Raw genomic sequence first — 23,933 nt, forward strand, 5'->3', positions numbered from 1 at the left:
CACAACATTGTTCTGAAATCACATTCAATCGCCAATTCAATGTGCTACCAAACAACTTAATCCATTGGCATTGACATACAGCACCTGTTGCCGGTGTTTCGGGCTCAGTTACAGCTGCGTCTACTGTAGCATAAATTAGCCACTAGCTAGCAGCATCCAACAGCTCCATATATGTAGTCGGTCGTGATAGATGGAAATAACTGTATACTTTAACTCTGACAGTTGCCGTTCCCACTGATCACATTTAGTAAACCATTCTGACTCAAGAGAGGAAAAAAAATAAAGTTGGAAATGTGTTAGCATTTCTTTTTCCTTTTTTTTTTATAATTTACATTAGGGAGATTATAAACAATTTGTACATTACTACCGTTGATTTTACCATCTAACACAAATAATCAGATATTAAATTGGAATATGTAAGTTGTAATAAATACATCAGTACATTGCTTCAGCCAGTTTTCACAGATTCTTGTGTGAAGGCGTATGTGTGAAACCTCTCAAAAATGAAACCAACAACTCCAGCAGGTTGTTGTGTAAACACAAGTGTTTGATTGCGCTGTCTGGTGCAGAAAAAATGGCGTGGGCAGAGTGCAAGCAGACGTTTAGGTTCTCTCTCGCGCTGTTGTCCAAGCAAGCCAACTTTTATCTTTATCTCCACGTTCAGGCTCGCACAGTTCCGATCTTAAAGCATCAAAGTTCTAAGTAAGAGCAGCTGAGAGGTCCAGTTAAAGATAAACTTGCGCCACAGCCCACTTCCCGGAATCAGAGGCTTTTTTTTTTTTTTTTTTAAAGAAGGGGGTGGGGGCAGTCTGTCGCCAGTAACCAATGCGCATGGCGGGCCAGGAGGCTGATCCTCAAGGCTCAAATTACCAAAACTTCAAACTGCAGCAGACTGGTTTGCATGGGAAACTATGGGATCAGGTGACAGAACATAGCTTCTTCCTTTGCTCGCTTGGGGCGGATAAAATTCTGCAAAGAAAACCTTGGCCGTTTAGAGTATTTCTCACTATTCACCTTACTTTAGCTCAAAATGTATTACTCCAGATCTAAAGGCTTTACACTGGCTGCAGAATATCCTAAATTTATGCTACTGGTCTCTAAATTTTTGAATGGAAGTTTAAAGCAAAGATGGTGGATCAGCATTTGACTGTTGAGCTGGAAATAAGACACAGCTTGAAAGTGCATTAAGCTCTCAAGAAAGAAAAACTAGTTTGAGCCTGATGACAATCAAGCAACACCGCCCACAGAATCACAATGTCAGCTATGTGTTCGATTGTTTCCAAAGCGGCCACACCTGGAACCTTCCCAGGACTGCAATGCGGCCCGAGCAGCACTTCCTGCTTGGCGCTATCGACTGCTCAGCCAGCTTTTTATTTCCGCGAGTGTCGACATACAGCGAATGCCAAGGAAGCAAAAAAAAAAAAAGTATACCTTATGTCCCTATGTGAGCTTTACAAATCAAAGGATGCAGTGCACAAGAATAGACTTGATGCTAAACATGGAACCTCTGCCAAAATATTAGTCACGGTCTGTAATCTAGGAGCAGAACTCTTTACATACTAACTGATACTAACCAGGAATTTACTTACGACTCACACTTTTAAGACATCTTGGTTAAAAAACAAAATAATTGAAGCCCCTTTTATACTTTTCCAAGAAAATTGACATCGATAGATCCAAAATTTAGGCCAGAATTTTCCATCAATGGTTCCAAGACTAATTTAAGCGTAGAAAAAAAATTAGGAGCGCACGAAAGTGCTACAAAAATGATTCAGAGTTGCACAGGTGCAAGTAGCTGCAAGTTTTCGTTTGCGTACGGAGGCGTAGCAATACATCATAAAGCTAAGAGATTTAAGTGCCAGTTTTAAATAGGAAATAATCTCATCATATCTAATCTTTTGTTTGTCCATTTGTGAGACATCAAAGAAGATGTTTGATGATGTCACGACAGTCTATAGGCTCAGCGTCATATCTGAGATGGGGACAATGGCATTTATCTACAAAAGTACATACCATGTTTCGACATGAGTCACTTCCGATCTACTTTGACTAACCATGACCCACGGTGGGAGATAAGGCAGAAAAAATTAGTCACTAGATTGAAATCTTCACCTTTGACATGCCAACGAAAAGAGAATCAAAGTCTCGCTCGATTGTTGGAAGTCTTTCAAGTCGTGAGTCATTTTACAAATGTAGAAAAGTGTCATGAAATGCACTATGGAAGCTTTACAAGGCATGTGTTTGAAAATAACGCTCAAATCTATACAAGAGACTCATGGGATACATTTGATTAATTAAGTAACATCTCAAAACCGACCAATGCGCTCCTAAAAGTTGTTTTCTTCACACTTCTATAGACTCGTAAGTCAAAAAAACTAAAATAAAATCGAGGCAACTGGAGTTTTGTCTGTTGAATTCACTTTTTTTGTTTTCTGGAAATCATGGTATTGATGTGTATCGAAAGTATCGCAACGTTAAAGGTCTCACGGAATGTCAGTCTCACGGGCTATGTCTACATCCAACAAGATGAGTCATTCCAAGACAAAGTGAACACAAGAGTAAGGTATGAATTCTTACAAAATGAAAGCATTTAGGAGGTTGTCAAATTCTAATAAGGTGTGTCTCCTCAAACGTCTATATGTCAAAGTCTGAGATTTAGAACATGTCTCAACTCTCAAGATAATAGTCAAGAATTTCTAGTCTATTCATCACGAGTAATGCAGATGTCTGAGATTGACAATGTTTCAAAATCTGTGCCGAAGTCTCGCGAGACCTGCCAAAGTTGAAGGCTACATCCTCGAAAATGGAATGGCAAGATTTTTAGTCTCATGAAACAAAAGACTGGTGTAATGTTTGCAATCAAGGACGCAATTTTATGAGATACCAAGGGGGGAGGGGGGGGTGGAACTCAAGGATGGATATTTAAATGAATCAAGGTCATTGCCAGAGCTTTAAACCCACACCACCCCAAGATGCTTCAAATCGGGCTCGTTTTTGCTCCCGAATGACGCAAGCATTGCTTTTAAGTTGCCCACAATCCCCCACCACCAATCAAATATCCCCCCGGGGAACCAGGCTGCCGCTAGCGTAACCACGGCAGCCGACGTCACTGATGATTGCCATAGAGACCGCCGATTTCCTTCTCCCCTTAGGAGTATGTTTGTGTTGTAACCCAGCGCAACCGAGAAGATCTGAAGAAAAGGTAGGAGTTGATATATACAGGCGGACACATAGGCCGCATCGTTCCGCGGAGAAGTTATATAAGGCCGGCGGATGCGGGGTGCGGTTGGGGCTGTTATTTCTAAGAAACTTGCTGTAGTGCGATTACTGGGAAGTACAGCGGAAGTGGCGCGTGGGTGAAAAAAACAAAACTTCTGCTTGTACAGAAATTCCCTCAACAGAAAGACAAACAAAATAATTTCATGTTACCTTTTTTTTTTTTTATTAACTACTCAACCAATTTTTCCAACTACACATTCTCCCGGTAGCTTACAAGCTGGACTCGTGCCAGCGCCCTCGCAGAAAGCATCTTCGGGCCCTGGTTTTTGTAATACACTTCGAACTCAGTCCTTGAAAAATTCTTGCGTGAGACTCAAAAATAAGTTTCCAGGGCACAGTACTTCCCAAAGTTCTGAAGCGCTTCAGTTCCTGGCGCTGATCTGGCTTGTGAGGAAGTGCTGAGTGACACCGATGCAAATGTTCCGCGCTCCGCTCACAACGCTGGATTGTTCCGGAATGAGACTTATGGAAATGAGCTTCATCGTCGCTTCGACTCGCATGGGAGATGTGGCTGGTGCTCCCCGCTACAAATTATTACAAAAACGCCAGTGCGGGAACGTGTCTGCAACCCGCAAACTTAGGGCAATCACAAAACGGGCGCAAAAATCAAGCGGGATTCTTTACAAATTTGCATAGAAACATATTTTACATCTACTTGAAAAAATAAATTTCTTTGTAAATTAAATAATTGCTAATTGCTAGACAGTCAGCGGGTGAAAGTAGCCTTGTGTCAGCGACGATGCCAAACCATAACAAGGAACGCACAACTGCCATTAACAGCAATTGTGCTTTAATTTCCATTTTTATTGTCCAAAGGGAACGTGGACGTTGTTTGTACGTATCCAGCATCAACGTTGTTTCAAAAATGTCTTTACAGAGTCCAATAAATTCACCTGATCAACAGGGCCAATGTGGCGCCGATGCCAGCCACTCCAGCAAAGGCCATTAATGCGTTCCTCAATGTAGACTCAGAGTCCGCTTCTCGAAAGAATTCTACAAAGCCATCCTGGAGGTAAGAAAAAAAACAACCAAAGTCAATGGGTTGATTATTCGTAGGGTACAGAGGCTGCTTGACACGTAGGCTTTGCCGTGTTACACAATCCCTTTACTGTCAGCCATGAGTCACTAACTTACCCAAGAGTTGTTGTTCACTAGCCAGTTGCGCTGGTGATTCAGCAGATACGAAGAGATCTCCTCGGCCACGGGCTCCACACAGTGGGCCCGGCCCTTTTCTTTCAGGTACTGAGACACCAGGGCCCCAAAAGCCACCAGGCTGGCCACGCGGCCCCAGTTGGTGGTCCCGTCCGAAAACAGACTCTTGGCCACTTCACTGACGAAGCCCATGTCGTCCCCTCGGTCGTCCAGAGACAATTTATTGATTATACCTTGAATAAAAGAAAGATCCATTTAACCAAAGTCCGCTTTAACATCATATTTGTCAAAAGAAACAAGCCTATTCATCTGATTGTTACCTTTCCATTGTACTTTTGGCTGCCCACTTGTAATGTTACCATCTTGTCAAAGGACATTAAAGAGTATTTGTTGAGGAAACCTGGAGTAAATAAGTCCCAGTTTACCAAACTCTACTTTTGATAGATATTTTCATTTCAAGAAACATGTCCATTCTTTGCTTAGTTACCTTTAAGGAAAATTTTGCTGCTCGCTTGTAAAGTTTCCATCTTCCGTTTGGATACAGATTATGAAAAAAAAAAAGGTCCATAAATTACACTTTTTGATCAGTGCCTAAGTGCAATACTTTTTTTCCTTTCATATTAAGGCGTTTCCTTGTAGAAATGTTATGTATGGCTCGCAGGGAGATTGAAATTTTTGTTCACAACACCTTTGGTAAATACTAGGCCTAATTTATTAATATTTTACCAATCATACTGGTTGCAGGAATCGTGCTCTTTTTATTGCAGCATTTCTGAGCGACATAGAAAGGTACTCATTTATTAAAGCATGTATTATGAGTTAAATGTGAAATTTGCCTTCTGAAGATAATGTTAGTGGAAAATTCATGATTAAATCCAACCTTTGGAACAATTCGCGTTCGAGCAGTAGTCACGTAGACATTTCCTGGTCATGGAGAAAAAAATGGCGGCCGAGCAAATAGCTCAAGTCACGTACAAAACGTAAACTACGCAAAAAAAAAGAATGAGGGGGAAAATCCAGTCACTCACCATTGTATTTATACTTGTACTTTTCCAGTACGCTCGTCACGACTCTTTTCATTGTCGAATGCGCCTTGCTTTCCTTCCAGCCAACCGTCGACAGGCCGGTAAAGTCTGTGAGAAAACTGCTAATGAGGCTCCTGGTCTCGGCTTCCACGATGCCGTCGCCGATGTGAGCTTTCTGGGAGTCGGGCGTATCCGGTGGTGAGCCGTCGCTGGCCTCCATGTCGTCGTCTTCGGTGCTGTTGTTGTTACGGTGGTTGATGGAGGCGAAGCCGCCCTTGGAGAGAATGTCCAGGGCGCTCGGTCGTTGCTTGAAGGCCACACCGTTGCAGTTTAAGGTGTCCAAGGTCGCCGACGAGGCTGCGGCGTTTGCCGTTGGGACGAGCTGCGAGCTGCAATGTCGCGAGCCGTCCACGACTCCATTTTGTGGTAACATGGAGCAGCCTAAAACGCGTCTAGTGGTCTGTATAACATTCATATTGTAGGTCGCTTTTTCTTCGTGTGTTATCTAGGATGTATCGTAATCGCCAAAAAAAATAGTCACCGTGTAAAACAAAACGCTAGTCTAGACTCTGGTTATTTCTCCCATAACTGCCTTGGTGTTGGAAGGCGGAAGACCTTGCACGGTCAGGGTTTATATAAACCAAGTAACGCATGCGTCATCGTGACGTCACTGCGAGACTCAACTTTTTTTTAAAAATATTATGATTTGTCTGTTTTGTTATTTTTTTAAACGGAACTAAATACAAATAGGATGATCACAATCATAGTGTTATATTTATTATAATGTACTTTGTATCAATGTAGACGATCGTAGAAAACTAGTCCAACAATATTCACTCAAACGGTAGTACTGCATTCTAGTATATTATCTTTATTTTCCTCCAATATGTATGAAAAAGCATAGCATTATACAACATTACTCATTATGAACTTAGTCTTAGCCTCTACATGAAAACCTACCACGACATTATTTCTGTACATCTATAGATACTCTCACAACATAGTCAACAGATATTGAAGAATGTGGGGCAACAATTTCAACATGTTACACCAATTACTTATAAATTAAGCGTTAAGGCAGGGGGATCATCGAAATTAAGCTACTGTCAAACACTAATTTGTATAATCATTCTTTTTCGTCATTATGTTTGCTCTATATTGCATTTTACAGTAGATACACAAAAAGTATAGCCATAATACATTTTCAACATTGTCCTCGCCCTGAATGTGAATGTTTAACCTGATGTAATTTTTAAAACCTTTTTCTTAACTTTGGTTTCCACAGAAACATTGAGAAAAGATTTCTTGTGTACGTGACTAATTAAACGTCAAAGTGTCAGAACGTTCTGTTCTTTATTTACAAATAGTTACCATTCCATTGACTTTCCCCCACTGTGATTACTGAGTCATAAGACAAAAACGCTGGAAATGAAGTTTTGCCTCCCCCTAGTGGTTGATAGTAGAAAGTTCTACTTGATGCTGGAAATTTCCACAGATGCTGGAAAATTCTACGCAGATTGGACAGTGCATTTTATGTGTGCCCACTAGTCCGTTTACAGGTTGCCATTTTCTCTTTTCCGCACTAAGAAAACGTCTGCTGAATTTGCATGTTAAACAATGGAAATTTGACAATATTGTGCATTATTGTGATACACGATGCGTGCAATCATTAATATCATTTTTAAGTGCACAGCAAATCCACCCCCCCAAATGTATTTTCTTGTTAATCTAGTTACCTTTACAATAGTTCTTCGCACCCCTATTGTCTACACACAATATTCTGATTAATATTGGCGTTTATGGAAGACAAAAAACAAACACATTATTCATGTAAAATTTTATTTCAAATACTGGCAGAAAAAAACAACCCTCTCCATGACTCCCCACAGAAGATCCAACGTTCCCAGTACTCTGTGAAGTCTTTCTTTTCATGTTTCCCCGTGTTCTCCTGTCATGTAAACTTTTTTTTTGTTTTTTAAGGGATATGTTTGTCTCTGAAGCATTGAGGCCTCTGATTTCCCTGTAGTGATGCGAAGCCATGGTGAAATATATATTTACTGTATATACTTGTGATAGGAGAGGAGAACACAACAAGAACGGAGATAAGGAAATGCTCGCTCGTCTTCACGTTTACATTCGGGCACACGTCTTGCTGCAAGAGATGCCTCAACTCAAACGTGCCCATCATAAATCCTGTAGCTCACTCATCACCCACAGTTTCTCTTCACACAACAGCGAGATGTTTAGTTGGCATTCAGAGTAACGTTCAGGCAAATTCCACACGTTTTGGCCTGTGTCACCGCACGGACAGAAGACGTTTCTACCGAGCAATTTGAGAAATTGGCCTGAATCAGCAGCATTTTTATACATGTTACAGGCGCACACATGCAGCCCCTTCAAATGATCGAGGTGCCTTTGAATCACACGCACATTCACACGAGTCTATTTACAATGTATTCACATATGTGCACCGCCAATAGAGAAACGATAAGGCTGAAAATGTATAGAAAGCGGTTTTGAGCTTTTATTTGATAGCCTTTGATGCCAATCTTAGGGTTTTTATGAACACTAGTTGGACAACTCTATGCACTAGTAGACTGCTGCATGTTACTCGCAATATAATCGAACTACTGGTTAAATGATTTGCAGCCCGTGGATGTTTATATACGTCAACTGGATTCCGACCATTGACCGCCAGAGAGGTTTCTCAGCAGGAAGGCATGAAAGAGGGCCTCTTCAAACTTGTCTGTAAAATTCAGTTTTGTAACGCACTAACAGAAAATTAACACAGATTAGGTCTTATGCACGGTAACATAGAAAATATCAGCATCTGAAAATAAAATTAAGGGTGCGTCCTATATTTGGGGAATTAGATAGGAAGAAATGTGATTGTGAGAAATTACCGAATGAAAGCACTCGGACGGTGGTTCAGTCTGCTCACTTTTATCGAAAATACTGTCGTAACAACCTCAGCTAACACGAGCTGCTGTTAGCCGCAATAGGCACTTGCTGCTAACAGCAGCTAATGTGGTTGACGGATCAACCTTCCTCAAATGGTGTTGAATTAAAAAAATTTTAAAAAATAAAATAAAAATTTTAAATTCATGTATATTGGATGAACCCATACATCTTCATTTTTTGTGGGAAAAAAAGGTGCGTATTATATTTGGGGATTTACGGTCAGTTTGCTGTCTTACCGAGACAAGGAGAATGCAGTAAATCACACGAATAAACTGCATCTCAGGGCGATAGTTGTTCTACTAGTGCGGCAAGTTGTCTGAAAGGAGAGCACATACTGTTCTAGTACATAGACTTCCAGCTGGACACCACAACCTCACATAAGTGCACAAACGGCTTTCCGACTACAACACACCTCGCGTGCATCTGATTACCAACAGCGCAATCAATCCCCGAAAGTCTGGTCCTTCACGCCATTCACTTTCAATTCCAACTTTGTCAGAACTGCAGAGCGGTTTGACATGCTTGGGGCGTCTCCGATGCGTCACGGCACGTCTATGCGTTCAGCTGAGAATAGGCGTGTGAGCGAACCCCTTCAGAGACACCACGGCCTACTTTTATGAAGCAGAGATGGCCTTGTTTCCTATCAGGTTGCGGACACGCCTGAGATTATGGAAAGCGGTAAGAGATTTTATCAGACATCCTCGATTATCCACTTTGAGGTCCATGAACAAGTTGAACTGTTAAAAAAATGAGCTTAGCAGGGATGGAAAATAGGGATTTCTAGAAACCTGAAGTTGATCATTTTTGGGAGAAATCATGATCATGAGATGCAGCTTTAGCTCCATGTGATAGTGTGCTCTTCGTTTTCACTAGTAAAACCATTATGAACAATAGCAGACTGACCAGGGCGCAGTATTGGAGCGACAGTGTCTTAATAGTAACATTTTTATCAATGACTCTGACAATTCTGATATACCAGTAGAATAAACTAGTATTGGGCATATTGCGCCAACTATGGGTCCAGGAGGCAAATAGTGTGTGTCACATGCCTACTGGTAAAGCCTAGCAGTGGTGCTAGTAGGGTGTGTATCTTGCTAATAAAAGACAAGTCAATATGTATCTTCATTCCCGGGACACGACAAATTGAACGGTTTGACTAGATTCAGAGAGATTAGGCATGGAATCGACATAAAAGCTTTCCAAGGTCTATACTATACCAGTGAATTCAATTAAAAAGAACCCTAAACCAATAACGATGATTCAATTCCTATCATTAGGTGCGTTATGTTTCAAAAATGCAATTTTATTTAAAAATGCAACAATCTGATTTGGTTGCACCAGAACCAATTTCCCCCTCATACAAATAAGGTAATGGTTGTAATCCAGGTTAAACTGGTAAAGCACACTCGTTTGTGTGCCCGTCAATCAAAAGCGGCACTAGTAACGGGAAAAAAACACAACTAGTAACACAGTTGTTATGCCAGTGTGTTGACTCCTCTTACTCATGACAAAGTGCATACATATACATGGCCCTCAAACTGGATATTGACTCATTCAATCCCAAAGACACATTTTTCTTTCTAGTCTAGACATTCAACCCCAAGATTTTTTTTTTTTTCGAGCAGTAAAGTGGCTGGCACTAAATGAGTTAAGGCTATCGAATACCTGCTCAATCAGCTTTCCATACGAACTCAAACATGACTTGTAAAAGACTGACAAAGTTGCTTACAGGAGCCAAATGCAAAAATTTCCCAATGTTATTTTGTGATGTGCGATGTCTTTCAATTTAAGCAAACTGAAGCGGCACTCAAGTTTACCAGAGATGGCGACTGCTGCCATCATGTGGTTTATCGCTTACTTTTAGCCAGGTGTGCTTTTTAATAGTCTCTTGCAAAGACAGTCTGATATTAGGGAGAAAAAAAAAACTGTGAGTTCTGAAGCATCATTTCCTGCTCAAAGCGTATAACTCACAAAGGGTGTGTCTGCGTGCGCATGACTGCGATGGGCATGCGGCCAGTGCAACACTGCTTGCTGGAAAACAGAAATTGGCTAAAGTTCAGCGACTGGATTGTGCTGTGGATTGTCCGGCCAGCAAAAACAGAAACGAAAAAGTAAAAAACAAACAAAAAAAAAAGATGCCCCATCCATTGGGATTTCTTGTCAGATACAATCATGCAGTTTTTTTTTTTTGAGGAAATAAGTAAAGCAACATGAACTCCCCTATCGCACCAGCGCAAATTTGGTATATGAGCAACTTGAGGATGTGCGCATGTTGGAACCTCGCACCGCATCCTGGAGCATAAAGGTGGATCCCCGGTCCCTGACGCACATCTATCACCAAAATACAAAAGTGCACAAAGTCCCCCAGCGAAGCCACACACCTGCCGACGGCGACCATCTTGGAACACGGACAACCAAGACAAGGTGGAGCGGAGTGCACAGTAGGGAGAGGACATTAGAGGAGTACACCTCCTTCCGTCCCACAAACAAGCACATCACTCAACAAGTCTGCCCGGATGTTGCCTGCGAATGACAAGGGAAGAGGGCTGCGTTTGGTGTGACGACACTGGTGGGGTTGGTGGGGGGAAGGGGGGACACGGGTGAGGCAGGGGGTGTTCTCCTGGCGTGGTGGCGAAGGCTAGCCTGCGAGCTTGCTGGTCACCAAGGACGACTTCCTTTGCGGTAGGTCTTGTGGCGTGGGGATGTGGTCACCGGTCACCAGATTCTTGTCGGGCCCTGCCACGGGAAGCTGCTTGTTCTTCATCTTGGCCTTGGCCATGTTGTAGTCGCCCGAGTCAAAGTATTTTTGCTGTGCACAAGAGAAAATGGCCATGTTAGTGCATCTCGAGTGAAAATATTAGAACCAGCGTTAGTAGTATTAGTAGGCATAAAAATACTAAAGATACTAAACTCATTTAGCCATTTTCACCAGTAACTTTAATGTTTCGTATATAGTCTAATTATTTTTTATGTACACATTTTGATTTGGACTGAAAATGTTGTCAACTGCTGCCAATTTCTAACAAGATGTTCAGGGAAATCAGAGGATCACTGGGTACAGTATGTCTTAAGTAAATGCAAACATCAAATATCAAAATTTAAAACTACGAGAAATGTTAAAATTTCACTTATTTTTGCAGTAGTTTCCAAGAAAAACAAATGCTGCGGAGTCTTCACAGAGACAGAAAATTTGCTTAGAAATAGTTCTATGAATAGTTCTATGAAGTTAACAGTTTTAAACTGATTTATAAAAAGCCGATGCTGATATTCATCAAAATGCGGAATATTGGTGCCATTAATAGGCCCAGCTGATAACTGGTCTATTCCTAATTAAAATGGTGATTATACTACACATGCAAATTTATATTAAAATACAGTTTACAATTGCGTTCATTTGCTTTTTACTTTTACTTCATACATTTACTTCACTGTTTTACGATGAACATCTGGTGGATTCTGTAACTAAAAATATGCTTTCATCATTTTGCACTTCTTCCTCAATGAGACCTTAAAGATGAGTTGGCAGTGGTCAGACATTTACACCAAAAAAAAAAACAAAAAACAAAACATCGCTATTCTGCTACAGATGTGCCTTACTCCTTTCTGTAGCTGCTTCATGAGGAAGTTGGAGCCGCCGGGCCGCTGACCCAGACCGGGATACTTGGCCTTCAGCTTGGCCTCCTCAGCCTTCATTGGGTTGGCGTTCTTCTCCTGTGAGTCCTGTGAGAACAAGTCAATGCAACTTTCTGTCAACATGGAGAAGGGAGGGATACTTTTCACAAACATCTGCTACTGTGATAGGAGATCATTTACATCCACCTGCGATTTAAAAAATGAAAAGTAAAAAAAAAAACTCATGATATAAAATAATATATCATACGATATAATATATGGACTTGGTTAAACAAACGTTATTGCTCTCAGTTTTATGCATATATGCATATGGGCACAATTTTCCACGTACTGCTCTGTAAACCACTTACTTAAATTTACTTCACCTCTGTCAAAGTTATCAGTCGAAGTTAAAAGAATGTTTTGTTTTGTTTTTTTTTAGTTGAAAATGCAGGCGATAACATTGTGAATTTGCAGCTAGCTGGGTTTTTGTCTGCATGCTAAAATCCCCACTGTTTCCCAGCGTAGGTTAGCCTGGAGGGTAGCAGCGATTCATGACAATGCAAATGTATTTATTTATTATACATTGTAAGGACAGCCCACAAGAGTGAGCTTGCCAACTTTACATGACCAAACCCAGAAAACAGGTGAGCCACGATTGATCATTATCCTTGGGGGCTGTGATGTCATTTTCCGTCAATCACAAGTGAAAAAATGGCCACCTCCCAATATGAACAATATGGGTGATTTATGTCACGTCATGCATAATTCACAAATGCAATATTAATCAGAATACAGTGTTAAGATGAACCCAGGTACATAGAACATACTGTAGTATTGTTAAAAAAAAAAAAAAAAAAGCACACATTTAGGAGACATTGAAAGTGACATAATTACTGAAAATTATTGGATTACACCGGTGACTCTGGTCAACGTCATCTAATAAGCGGTGATGGAATGTAATAATATAAAAGCTATACTACATTATGTTTGTCGTTAACATGATAATGACATGATAATGACCAAATTTCCTGTTGGGTCCATTCTTATTTGACTGTTCAATGTATTGTTTGCAGCAAGTCTTAGGCTGCGTTGACTAAATGGGCACCAACTTCCAGTTTTTAAAGCAACTATGGCTTCTGAGAAAACAAAGCCAGTGGTTTGGCTACTGTCACACAAGACAAACGAGTCTGATAAGCCCTGCGTGGTGAGCGCCACCAGTCACCTAGGCCAGCGGGACACACCTAGTGCAAATCAGGAAACGGTTATGCGCCGTTGCTACTTCCAGACAAGTAAAGCAGATATCTAATTTTGTGCTGTTTGATTTTAAGATTAGGCATTAGGCAAGTGAAAAAAGGCAAAAAAAAAATGCTCTGTCCAAATACTTTGGACCTAACTGTATATGAAAGAGTGTAAGACAGCAAGTCATGTTGGTCTAGGGATTAAAAAGCTAACAAACAAACAAAAAATGAACCAGGCAGACACCAAAGCTGGTAAACAGAGTCCCTCTGGGATGACGGGGTGGGTGTTGGTGTGCTGAATCACTTGGGTCCACAAGAAATCTACTTGCAGATATGATCTACCATCAAAAAGAGTTAGTGCTGTGTTGATGCTGTGGTTTCACTAAAACCTCACCACACGTCATTATCCAATCTAAGGAAGAATATGTTGCTTGTAAAATTCTATTAATGTGTTCATCTGGTGTGTAAAGGCTACAAAGGCATCAGCATTCATTACAAGATTACAACAGCTTGAATCTATCACCCTTGACAATAAATATCAATATATACAAGACATTCTGAAGGTTTATAAAGTGCATTTTTTAGGTGGAATAACAATCTTCAGGTATGATGTGGTTCTTTTTTCTGAAGGTTGACAACAATAAAACTATGAAGGTTTACAAGGAAAGCCGTCTGAGTATAAATGTCCTTATCTTATTCATCTTATTCATTATTCATCTAAAGCATTTTGGGATCATACACAGAAAGAATGGACTCACAAACTATGCAACTACATGTCACTGATGATGAGGCAAAAATTTGCACCAATTGAAACTGTGCTACTAGAGCTAATAAAATAAAAACTAATACTGTTGCCTTAAAGATGATTACACAGTATGAGAACAGCTAGCATAGCGCTGCATGACATCAGCATTTCCAGTAGCACGTAGACGTAAACAAGGGAACATAATAATGATAACTAACTAATAATAATTTTTTAATAGTGAGCCTACACCAAAAGTTGTCCAAGTGGGCATAAAGATGTGGAAAAACAAATTAGCAGTAAGACAGTGAACATATAATGATGAAAAAGTACACTAGTGGTTCTTAAACTTTCTTCAGTGGCGTACACCTATGAAGAAAGGTGGTTAAGAACAAACAAGCACAATTATTTTTGGGATAAAAAAAAAATCACATAAAACAAAGTTCATGTCTTGTTTATGAAACTTCAGAGGTACATTCGTTGTGGGAGCTTTAGGCATATTTTATTAAGAAACATCATTAGATCGATCGAGTAACAATCTCTTTCATTTCTGGCATCACTAAAGACAATGTTCATTCTTTTGAAATGTAACAAAATACAGACATTCAAAGTTTTGGAAAGGGTTAGGGTAATATAGAGATAAGCTGTTTCATATTACAATTAAATTGTTCTTATTTTGAAAAGAATATGTACAGTAGTGGCATTGAAACCTGTATCCCCAATTGAGAACCGTTGTCAAAGTGCATGGACCTTAAACTGGGTATAAATGACATTCATTTAATGATCAACAGCTTTCCATAGGATTCAGTGTCCAAAACAAACGTCACCATCACGGATTTCTTCATTTCTCTTAATCGTTTTCTTTCTTTTGTCAACGTGTGGTGGCAGCTGTCACTTGAGTCTCATGGTAAATATCGTTGGCATCGTGTATTTAATTTCGAAAAACAACTTTTAGGATAACCCGAGTGTCACTAAGAGGACCAATGAGGCCTGAGTAACCGCAGCCTCTCAGCCAATGACACCAGAGATCAGCCTGTGTTGTTATCAAAACAAATTTCATTGAGCATAATAAACAGTATTTTAAGCAGTTAAATGGGTGCAGTTTGAACAACACGTCGCAATTATTGTGGCGCCGATGTCACACGAGCTTGTGCTAGTTAGTCGTCAGTCACCCCTGTGCTAGCTTAGCACGCGTTAAGTTAGCCCATAACAGATAGCAACCACAAACCCACCTGTTTTTCGTCCTCGTAGTCCATCTGAGTGTCCGAGTCCAGGTTCTCTGACGACATTCTGTAAATGGTGGTGGGACGAGCGGGTGGTCCGGTGGCCAGAAAAGCCAAAAGCGTTTTAAAAATATAAAAAGGTACGATTTGACGTACCTGTACACAGTCCAATCCTTGCTTTCTGAGGCACGACTGCTCCCCAACAAAAATGGCGTGCTCGGAATGACATCACTGTTTAGAGGCGTGTCGTCTGCGTGACTGACATATACAGTAGCGAATGCTAAAGCAGAATTCGAGTGGCAACGATGATGATAACCTTTTTGCCCAATCGGCGAGCAACATTTAATCTGTGGGCGATGCATCCGCAACCCTGCATCAACAAAGTTCAGCACCTGTCTAAAATACGATTTTAATGCCCCAAAAAAAGGCAAACGTATTTTCACGAAAAATTGTTTCATATCTGTTTTAAGAGCGCCTCAAATAAAATCTAATGAGTTTACATGGTAATTTAAGTGTCATTATCTTCTTGCACCTGAGGGACGCAACGCCCCTCTGGCTTGATTGGCTATTCATTGATTTTGCTTCCTGTCAATCAAGTATGAACGTTTGCCTTTCTAAATTTAAACATTAACACGCTGATTCGGGAAAAAAAACAATTTACAACTAAATATTCGCTTTGCCCTGGTAAAGTTTATTATCCGGTTGGAAGAGTGTTTTTTTAATATATGTATATGCATATTATTATTTTAATACTCAAGTGCTGAATAACTGTTTCGAAAAATGTTGCTTCATTAACTAGCTAGCCCATGCGATAGCTAATTAGTTCGCTAAATTAACGTCACAAGCTAATCGGTCCTCTTCATGACAATTTTGATTGTTTTTCCAGATTTCTGCTGAGATTCTGGTTTACGTTAGGTATGGCGAATGTTCAACAGGTGAGAAGATCTCAGGTAGATGTAATCAATAAGATTACTTCATGTTTAACAGCAGGCTGTAAATGACGTAATTCGACCCGATCTGTACTGAATTATATGAATCTGATTATTTTTTGTCTACTCAGCAGTACTTAAGTCATGAAATCCACTTCACATTATTTAAGTGCGTATAGAAATCTATATAGTATTTTATTAATTTATATCAGTATATATTGTGCCACAGTAGGGACAAATTTCACTTTGAATAGAATTGTTTTTCTTTGCGTTACAGTAAGGATTCACAAATAATTACAGTAAAGCACAAAAAGTGCATTTTAAAGCAGAATTGGACAGATGGCAATGGAATGTGGTAAATAGTTTTAGGCAGACGAAGAAAGATTGCAAAATTTTAAAAAAGCAGATCTGAGGTGGAAGGAAGGCGAGGAATTATGTATCTGGCGTGAAGGAAGGCAGATATGGAAAATAAGTTCCTAGGGGAATGCAGTAAAGAGGTCTGAAAATGAGAAATAGATGGAAGAATACTTTAAAATAACCCAAATTTAAATGATATCTACTGTACCTTCTTTTTGCTCTAAATGATCAACAGAGCAAAGACAGGATTTTACTTGTAGGATATATTTGTTGTATAATCGTCACAATTTGTACACACACTGTGATAGTTCTCTATTAAACACGTGTGTTTGTTTCGCAGGAGACTCGGCTGTTACCGAGTCAGGTTACGTCGGAACAGCAGTCAATCAGTGTCATCAAAAATCTTCTGGCCGTAGGAGTGTCGGGCATCATGTACCTCAGAGGAATTTTTCCAGAGAGAGCCTATGGAACCAAATATATTGAAGGTTAGTAAATCAGGGGCATCTGGTTAATAGAGGATGTGAGGGCTAACAATTGGAGAATGTTATTCCTGATGTTAATGTTTAGGTTCTCAATTAAACGATGAATGTTTCATTTCAATCGATACCAACACGTTTCTTTCCACAGATCGGAAAGTGATGATTCTCAGAGAGGAGCGGAGTTGTCCTGGTGCTTGTCAAATTGTTGAATGGTAATTGTCTGCATATCTTTTTAGAAACGAGAAGCACTGTCATGATGTCATCATAAAAAAATGTACAATAATGGAACTATGAGATCTTATTATAAATAGCCACATATTTTGCACAATTTCCAGTACGGTGACTATTTAAATAAAATATATTTAATGGATGTAATCGTTGTTATATTAACAAAATCTATGTTTACATCATATTGCTGTCCACAGGTTCATTGATAAATTCATTCTAGCATGTTCATGATCGTAAAAAGATAACGCTCTTGAACAAAATTGCTTTGGTTCATTTATGGTTGAAAAAGGAATTGTTTTAATGCACAGAAATTGTTTATTAAAGGCACATCTCTCATTGGGATAATGAATCACCAGTTTCACCAATAATCAATCAATATGTTTATTATTTGGACAATGACATCTGAATGTCCCCTGCTCATCACATGTCTTGCTTCCCTTCAAAGGATTATGGGATGCTTTGAAGCCATTCAGATGAAATATGTAAGATACATTCACTGTTGTCTCTTGTGTTGGATACCAATTTATCATCTAATTTTGAAAATTAATTTTAAGAATGTGCATCATACTAAATCTCATTTGTTATTCCCTGCAGCTAAGGACTATCATTATTTCTGTAAGTATGCTTGTTTCTTTTTCAGTTGGGAATTTTTTATGTATACTGGTGTATTATTGATCTAATTCAAAGACAAATGTTTGGATGTAATTATCTCTTCCATCAGAATCAGTCTTAACTGCGATTTTAAGTCAACTTTTGGTCCTATTGCAGGTCTCTTCAGACCCTGATGACATACAGGTAATGCACCTCCACCTGTGATGACAAATATTGATGACTTGATGTGATTGGTGCACGTTTGTTATTTTTCTGCTTTCAGAACGTGACAGAGTTTTATCAGTTCAGGATTCACTACAACACAGAAGGAGCACAGATGGACTTTAAGAGGTGGGGTTTTTTTCACTCGACATTTTTTTGAAGAACAGCATGACATAAAACATGTGTGATAACTGCTCATTCTTTCCTTTCATCAGCACCCAAAACAAGGATTTTGCCTTATTAGTTGGAAACACAAGAAAGTCCAGCATCTTGCTGGTGAGGAAGCTCTACGTGCTGATGCAGAGCCTCGGCCCTTTGCCCAACAAGTTCTTCATCAACATGACGCTGACCTACTATGATGATGGTATGGCTCACCCTTGGAAAACACACTTGATGGCCTAACTGATTTTTATTCAGGGAAAAAAAGGACACTCTTCAAACATTGTCTTATTGATTAAGCCTTGGACCTTCAGTTCATCACTCAAACTACAGTATTTAAAAAAACAAAATATAAATCATAATTTGTTCAGATAAAAATTATCACAATAAGTGTCATTCTTGAGGTAGTAGTAAAGATTATAATTAACTTCACTTTAAATAAACTCTTCAAATGATTGTTAGGTGATGTTAAATGGCATATAACTGTGGAATGAACCATTTTCATATGAAAGGGGACTGGATTTTTAGGATAGTAAAATTTGATAGCCTACTGAAAATAAAATTTTGTTTTATGAATATTTTTTTCTTCAAATTTTCACAATTTAATAATTATTCTTTTAAAGAATGTTTGCATGGATTTTTAATTTGAACTCATTCACTGCCACTGACTGCTACAGATGTCAAAGATCAATTTTTACTGAGCTAGCTGTGAATGTTTTAATTCTACTCCATAATAAGTTAATGAATATATCTTGAAGAAGAGAAAGCATTATTTACTGTACATATCTGCCCATCTGCCTTTTTGCAGAAAAACATTGAATTCTTTCCCTGCCAATGACGGTTAATACATCAAGTCTGCGTTTTTTAAGGGATGGCATTGAATGTGACCTATTTGTTTGGGTTTGTATAACTGTATACTGCCATCTGGTTGCCCAAGTAGGCATACCAGAAAATGCATCATAATAAATTCGTTTTTTAGTGGCTGAAAGATTAATGAGTTGGCTGTTTAATCAGTCGATTATAGCTCTTCAAACATCAGTCCAAAAAATAAGCAACTGTGATGTCGTTTTCATTCGACAGCATGTAGCAAAAATGAGATGGGTAAAAACAAGGTCATGTTGGGTTACCTAGTACATATTATCGTATAGAAATATTTTTGACTTGAACTCTGTGCTCATCTTATCGTCCTCAGTCACGCCACACGATTACCAGCCACCGGGCTTCAAGGAAGCTGTTGGCAAAATGCTAGTGTTTGAGCGGGAGCCAGTCAGTCTGACAATGGGCGAAGTGGTTACACCCTTCCACACGCTCAGGATGGACATGACTACCGAGAGACACAGGCTGGAGCCGGTGGGTGCTGGGAGTCCGCCCGTCGCTTCACACCCTGTTATGACCGACAATAACCAAAGCTTCCTGCACCCAGGTGGAGGAAATCTCTAGTAGGAGAAACAGATGGTTCCTGAAGGTAAAACGTGACGGAAGCCTGTCACAGGTGAGCGCCTATGGAAACTCTTCCTCTCATGCACAATCACTCACTAAAAAACACACTCCCATGCATATGTTCACTCTCACTCTGCAAATACACACAAACACATGGAGTAGAAACAGGTGACTTCTCAAGGTGAACTACTACACAAGCCTGTCACAGGCGAGCTGTCATATCAGCTTTCTCATGCACTTGCAGTCTGAACTCTTTCCATGCTCTCACACACTCTGTCACCGACTCACTTTTTCCACACAGTCACTTACTCAGTCACTCTCTCAGACATGTTTGCTTACGTACACTCTTACATCACACATACAGACACATCTTAAAGCAGTCCTCAAATGGGGGGTGGCATGAGGCGATGCCGTGTTTGTTTGTTTTTTGGACATGTGAAGTGTAATTGCAATAAAATGAGGATTGACATCTTTTGACATTTTTTTTTTTAATTTCATGAACTTTGATGCACTTGTTCTTTTGTTTTAGACCAATCTGTAACATGTATAAATGCTGTAAAAAGCAGTTAACAGTTGTTGAAAGTTGATTTATATTTTTTTTATCCTTTTGTTGATGGTAAAAAGGATACAGGTTTAGGTATACTTAATCAATTTTTATAGATAATAATCTTATCTATTGGCGGCGCTGTGAGTGGGGGGCTTTGCAAAATATAACTGAGAAGCTCTTATTTGAAGTGCAATTGCTTTTGACTGAATATAATATGGTGCACTCAGGGCTTAGGTCGCAACCAATTACAGCTCATCGTTTGGCCTTGTGATCATTAGCCGTGATTGCTTGTTACCTGCGCTCTGAGCGTGTGATATCATTTTCAGTTGACAGCAAGTTGCAAAAGGCATTTGTAAAGCTATTAATTGTATCTGACAACTAATTAAGTTATCAAATTAATTTTACAAAAATATTAATTTTCATCTGCTGAAAATGACTGAATGAGCATTCCTTTAAATTTATATTTGGTAATCTTTCCACCTGGCAGAGATCTTCGATTGAGGATGTGGACAACACTCCCAAAAATGACAACACAGACAACCAGGGTAAAGTCCTGTTTATTCTTATTATTAATTTGGGTCAAAGCAGCAGCTAGGTTTAAAGCCCTGATTGTTTTTTTTTTTTTTTTTTTTAATAATATTAGCTGTTCTGATGACTACATGTCCTTTTTGGGCAACAACATGCTGAATATTTAACACATTTTTGCACACAGCAAAATGAAAGAAATTCAATTCTAAAAACAACTTGCCCCCTGGGAATTTGCAAAAAATGTCTTCACGATTTAGATTTTTTTTTGTTTTTGTTTTGTTTTTGTTTCTTTTATCAGCACGAGAGACTGAGCCAAGCTGCCATGGGAAGATCGTCACATGTGAGGTTGAAACAGTGAGTCTAAAATCAAGACTTCATACTCGGCAATGTTGAATCACCATTGGTCATTCAGGTCCTCAAAGAGAATGATGCAAATGTCAGATTTCAAACTTAGCTGTATTTCAACTTGAGTTAGTTTTGAATACTATAGTACCATTATATAGTAGTAGAGTAGTTGTTAAGAAAAAAAAAACAGGAAAGAAAATCTTAAGTATTAAACCAGTCAGTGCAATCAGTGACAGATATTTTCATTTGGAAAGACATTTGAACAGATGCATGAAGAATTTAGAAGTCGTGAGGGGAAGAAATGCTCTTCTCAAATGAAGGCTGTTGAATTTACGAGGACATCCAAGGTGGATTTGCCCGGGATGACAACCAGGAGTGGACGTGTCATTCAACACTTGACGGTAAGTGAATTTCTGCGCAGTATTTTTTTTATTTTTATTTTATAAGAATTAAAGCATTAAACCTCAAAGAGAAAGTTAAGCAAAGTTCTTTGTCATACAATAATATGTTCTATGCAACCCCGTTAGCATTGACTCGCGGTGAAATCCGGATGTGGGTCTTCACTCACTTTATCCATGGGGGGGGGCAGACCTTTTGCCATTTGCTATCAACTGAAAATTACATCACGCTTGCTCATAATGACCAATCATGAATCACCTTGCAAATGTGACATGAACTCAAGCAGTAGTTGAGCTGTGATTCGTTGTTACTAGGGCTATTGCTATCAAGTATTTTTAGAATGGATTATTCTGTCGATTATTTCATTGATTTTTATCGATTATTTCATTGAATTAAAAAAAGGATTAAAGTGTTCATTTTCTTTCCAATTACTGTTAATTAAACAATTTGAGTTTCATTAGTGCGGTGTGGTGGAGCAGTGCCTAGCACATCCGCCTGACAGTTAGGGGACACGAGTTTGAATCCAGCTGGCTCCAGTCTTGCTGTGCAGAGTTTACATCTTCTTCATGAGCCTGTGTGGGTTCTTTTCAGGTTTCTCCCAGCCTCCAAAAATTAATTTTTTTGGACACACTAAACTGTCCTTAGGTGTGATTGAGTGCAAGAAGGGTTCTTTGTCTCTGCGTCCCCTGCAATTGACTGGCAGCCAGTTCAGGGTTTCCCTCGCCTACTACCAGGTCAGCTGGGATAGTCAGAAGCAAGCCTGCGACCCTGTAAGGATAAGCAGTTATAGAAAATGGATGGATGGAGTTTCTTTGATTTGTTTAATGGACAAAACTACTAAACAGCCATTAAGGGATTAATGGTGTACTTAACATTTTTTTTTAACCTGAATCAGTTTCCAAAGAAAATAGATAATATCTATTTTTGATTAGACACAAAAGATAACCGGTCAGCTTTCATGAAAGACTACAGAAATCAGAAAATAATGACGGCTGAGAGCCTGAAATCAGAAGATTTCAACAATTTTAATTTGAACAATAAATTTAAATGATTGCGAAATAATCAAAATCGTACCCTATATATGATAATCAATTACTTGATTACCTAGCCATGAGCATCTTATGCCATTTTCGCTTGCGAGCAAGTAACATAATGACTTCCCCTGAGATGGATGAAAACTGGTTTGCTGCTTAATTCATATCCCACAAGCGCAATATTAATCAAAATGTCATTTTAAGATCGTACATCATATTATGCTGAAGTAAATTTGGGGGTTGACTTCCCCTATAAATTTTTCTTGTGTAAGAATAAAAACAGAAGGCTTCTTAGCATGTGTGCAAGAATTAAAGCAAAAAGCCTTTATTTTGTGTTTAAAGAGTTATGATTATGAAAAATGATTATTCATAAGGTAACTTTTGTGCGTGTCTGCCCGTACAGGGCGTTTCTTTTTAAGATAAGCTGTGAATAAGACTGTCAATTAAGATTTCGATGTGCGCAAGATCTTTTGTAAAGTCAGTTCTGATGACCCTCCTAACGCAATGGTTCATCCTTATCTCAGCAGCAGACGAACAAAAGCAAGCAAGCAGCTGTGGAGAACAATATGGTAAGAACACATTTTTAACAGTATATTTGGGTATAAATGTTTGTTGTCGAACAAAAAGGCTAACGTGGGAACTAATGCGGCTTTTTCAAGCATCACGACAAGCGCTCACCACTGCAAAGGCGTGCGTGGCGCTCTCACGAAAACCTCCATTGTGTTACCAATGAGTCAGCACTCATCACGTAGGATGTCAGCTTACTTTTTGAAATCTTCTCTCATCAGATTTGTCAGTACGACATCCCCTGCAGTCAAGAGACTACTCGGAAGAAACGCAAGTTCAGCGAATCCAAAGAGAACCTGTGAGCCACAGTTCACATTTTCCTTCTTTTTTACATTTGCCAGTCTTCACCTGTAAGGTGCTTCAAAATATCACATTCCTGTATAAACTCGATTGTTTCAGCAACATGTTGTTAGAAGTTAGATGATTATTTTTACTTATTTGATGTTGTTATGATATGCAATCTGGTGCAATCTCAAATGTTGATTAAACACGTTTGACTTCGCTCAGGACTGGAGCCTAAAATAAAAGATACAGGTTCAAAGGGTTTTCCCTGTTTATATTTACTTCTATTTATGGAGGCTGGGCTGGTTATTAAAATCCTGGCTGTTGTCAAACATTAAAAGTGGCATTTATGTGGCAAGGATGATGTCATCGTTGTCAAGACAGTCCTTGAGCATGCAGTGATCAACATCTGCTTATGCTTTGGAAACAAACATCAATACATTGTGTTCGTTTTCTGGCATGTTTGACCAAACCAGTAATTAAATCATTAAAAAAAAAATGTTAGTGCATTTCTGCACTGTCAATTTAAAAGATATTGTACGTGAAGGTTGGGATGGAATTTAAAATGTGTTTTTTTTAAATCGAATAGTC

At 39.2% G+C, this 23,933-nt stretch overlaps 3 protein-coding genes across 8 annotated transcripts; 1 reads left to right on the top strand and 2 right to left on the bottom strand.

Moving 5' to 3' along the window:
- Positions 1 to 3,418: 3,418 nt before the first annotated feature.
- On the bottom strand, positions 3,419 to 6,080 carry mcl1b (MCL1 apoptosis regulator, BCL2 family member b). The gene is made up of 3 exons (XM_088410561.1): positions 5,460 to 6,080; positions 4,414 to 4,664; positions 3,419 to 4,285 (listed from the first exon to the last, which is right to left on the bottom strand). The coding sequence occupies exons 1-3, from the start codon at positions 5,929 to 5,931 to the stop codon at positions 4,169 to 4,171; spliced, it is 840 nt and encodes a 279-aa protein (XP_088266687.1). The 5' UTR covers positions 5,932 to 6,080; the 3' UTR covers positions 3,419 to 4,168.
- Positions 6,081 to 9,699: 3,619 nt separating this feature from the next.
- Positions 9,700 to 15,442, bottom strand: ensab (endosulfine alpha b). Its single transcript, XM_088410361.1, has 3 exons — positions 15,245 to 15,442; positions 12,015 to 12,137; positions 9,700 to 11,226 (listed from the first exon to the last, which is right to left on the bottom strand). The coding sequence occupies exons 1-3, from the start codon at positions 15,299 to 15,301 to the stop codon at positions 11,056 to 11,058; spliced, it is 351 nt and encodes a 116-aa protein (XP_088266487.1). The 5' UTR covers positions 15,302 to 15,442; the 3' UTR covers positions 9,700 to 11,055.
- On the top strand, positions 11,625 to 23,605 carry hormad1 (HORMA domain containing 1). 6 transcript variants are annotated; one of them, XM_088410355.1, is made up of 16 exons: positions 11,625 to 12,130; positions 16,122 to 16,185; positions 16,862 to 17,006; positions 17,149 to 17,212; positions 17,674 to 17,710; positions 17,823 to 17,843; positions 17,997 to 18,023; positions 18,103 to 18,170; positions 18,257 to 18,405; positions 19,393 to 19,550; positions 19,624 to 19,692; positions 20,675 to 20,732; positions 21,014 to 21,069; positions 21,315 to 21,461; positions 23,018 to 23,062; positions 23,282 to 23,605. In XM_088410355.1, the coding sequence occupies exons 2-16, from the start codon at positions 16,153 to 16,155 to the stop codon at positions 23,360 to 23,362; spliced, it is 1,158 nt and encodes a 385-aa protein (XP_088266481.1). In that variant the 5' UTR covers positions 11,625 to 12,130; positions 16,122 to 16,152; the 3' UTR covers positions 23,363 to 23,605. The 6 variants fall into 6 exon arrangements, with proteins under 6 accessions (XP_088266481.1, XP_088266485.1, XP_088266486.1 ...); XM_088410359.1 differs by having other exon boundaries at positions 11,627 to 12,130; positions 16,122 to 16,170; XM_088410356.1 differs by having other exon boundaries at positions 11,630 to 12,130; positions 23,021 to 23,062.
- Positions 23,606 to 23,933: the final 328 nt, after the last annotated feature.

This window comes from Hippichthys cyanospilos, chromosome 3 (assembly GCF_059441005.1).
Source record: "Hippichthys cyanospilos isolate Australia breed blue-spotted pipefish chromosome 3, RoL_Hcya_1.0, whole genome shotgun sequence".
In the NCBI taxonomy this organism is placed as follows: domain Eukaryota; kingdom Metazoa; phylum Chordata; class Actinopteri; order Syngnathiformes; family Syngnathidae; genus Hippichthys; species Hippichthys cyanospilos.

Bases quoted from the DNA above. Each gene is read 5' to 3' on its own strand.
- mcl1b (XM_088410561.1), bottom strand. From the start codon at position 5,931: ATGAATGTTATACAGACCACTAGACGCGTTTTAGGCTGCTCCATGTTA. The intron at 4,665-5,459 runs GTGAGTGACTGG...CTTTTATTCAAG, and splicing joins GTACAAGTATAAATACAATG to GTATAATCAATAAATTGTCT. The intron at 4,286-4,413 runs GTAAGTTAGTGA...TCTTACCTCCAG, and splicing joins TAGTGAACAACAACTCTTGG to GATGGCTTTGTAGAATTCTT.
- ensab (XM_088410361.1), bottom strand. From the start codon at position 15,301: ATGTCGTCAGAGAACCTGGACTCGGACACTCAGATGGACTACGAGGAC. The intron at 12,138-15,244 runs GTGGGTTTGTGG...TTGTTCTCACAG, and splicing joins ACTACGAGGACGAAAAACAG to GACTCACAGGAGAAGAACGC. The intron at 11,227-12,014 runs GTAAGGCACATC...TCTTGTGCACAG, and splicing joins TGAAGCAGCTACAGAAAGGA to CAAAAATACTTTGACTCGGG.
- hormad1 (XM_088410355.1), top strand. From the start codon at position 16,153: ATGGCGAATGTTCAACAGGTGAGAAGATCTCAG. The intron at 18,406-19,392 runs GTATGGCTCACC...TATCGTCCTCAG, and splicing joins GCTGACCTACTATGATGATG to TCACGCCACACGATTACCAG. The intron at 23,063-23,281 runs GTAAGAACACAT...TTCTCTCATCAG, and splicing joins CAGCTGTGGAGAACAATATG to ATTTGTCAGTACGACATCCC.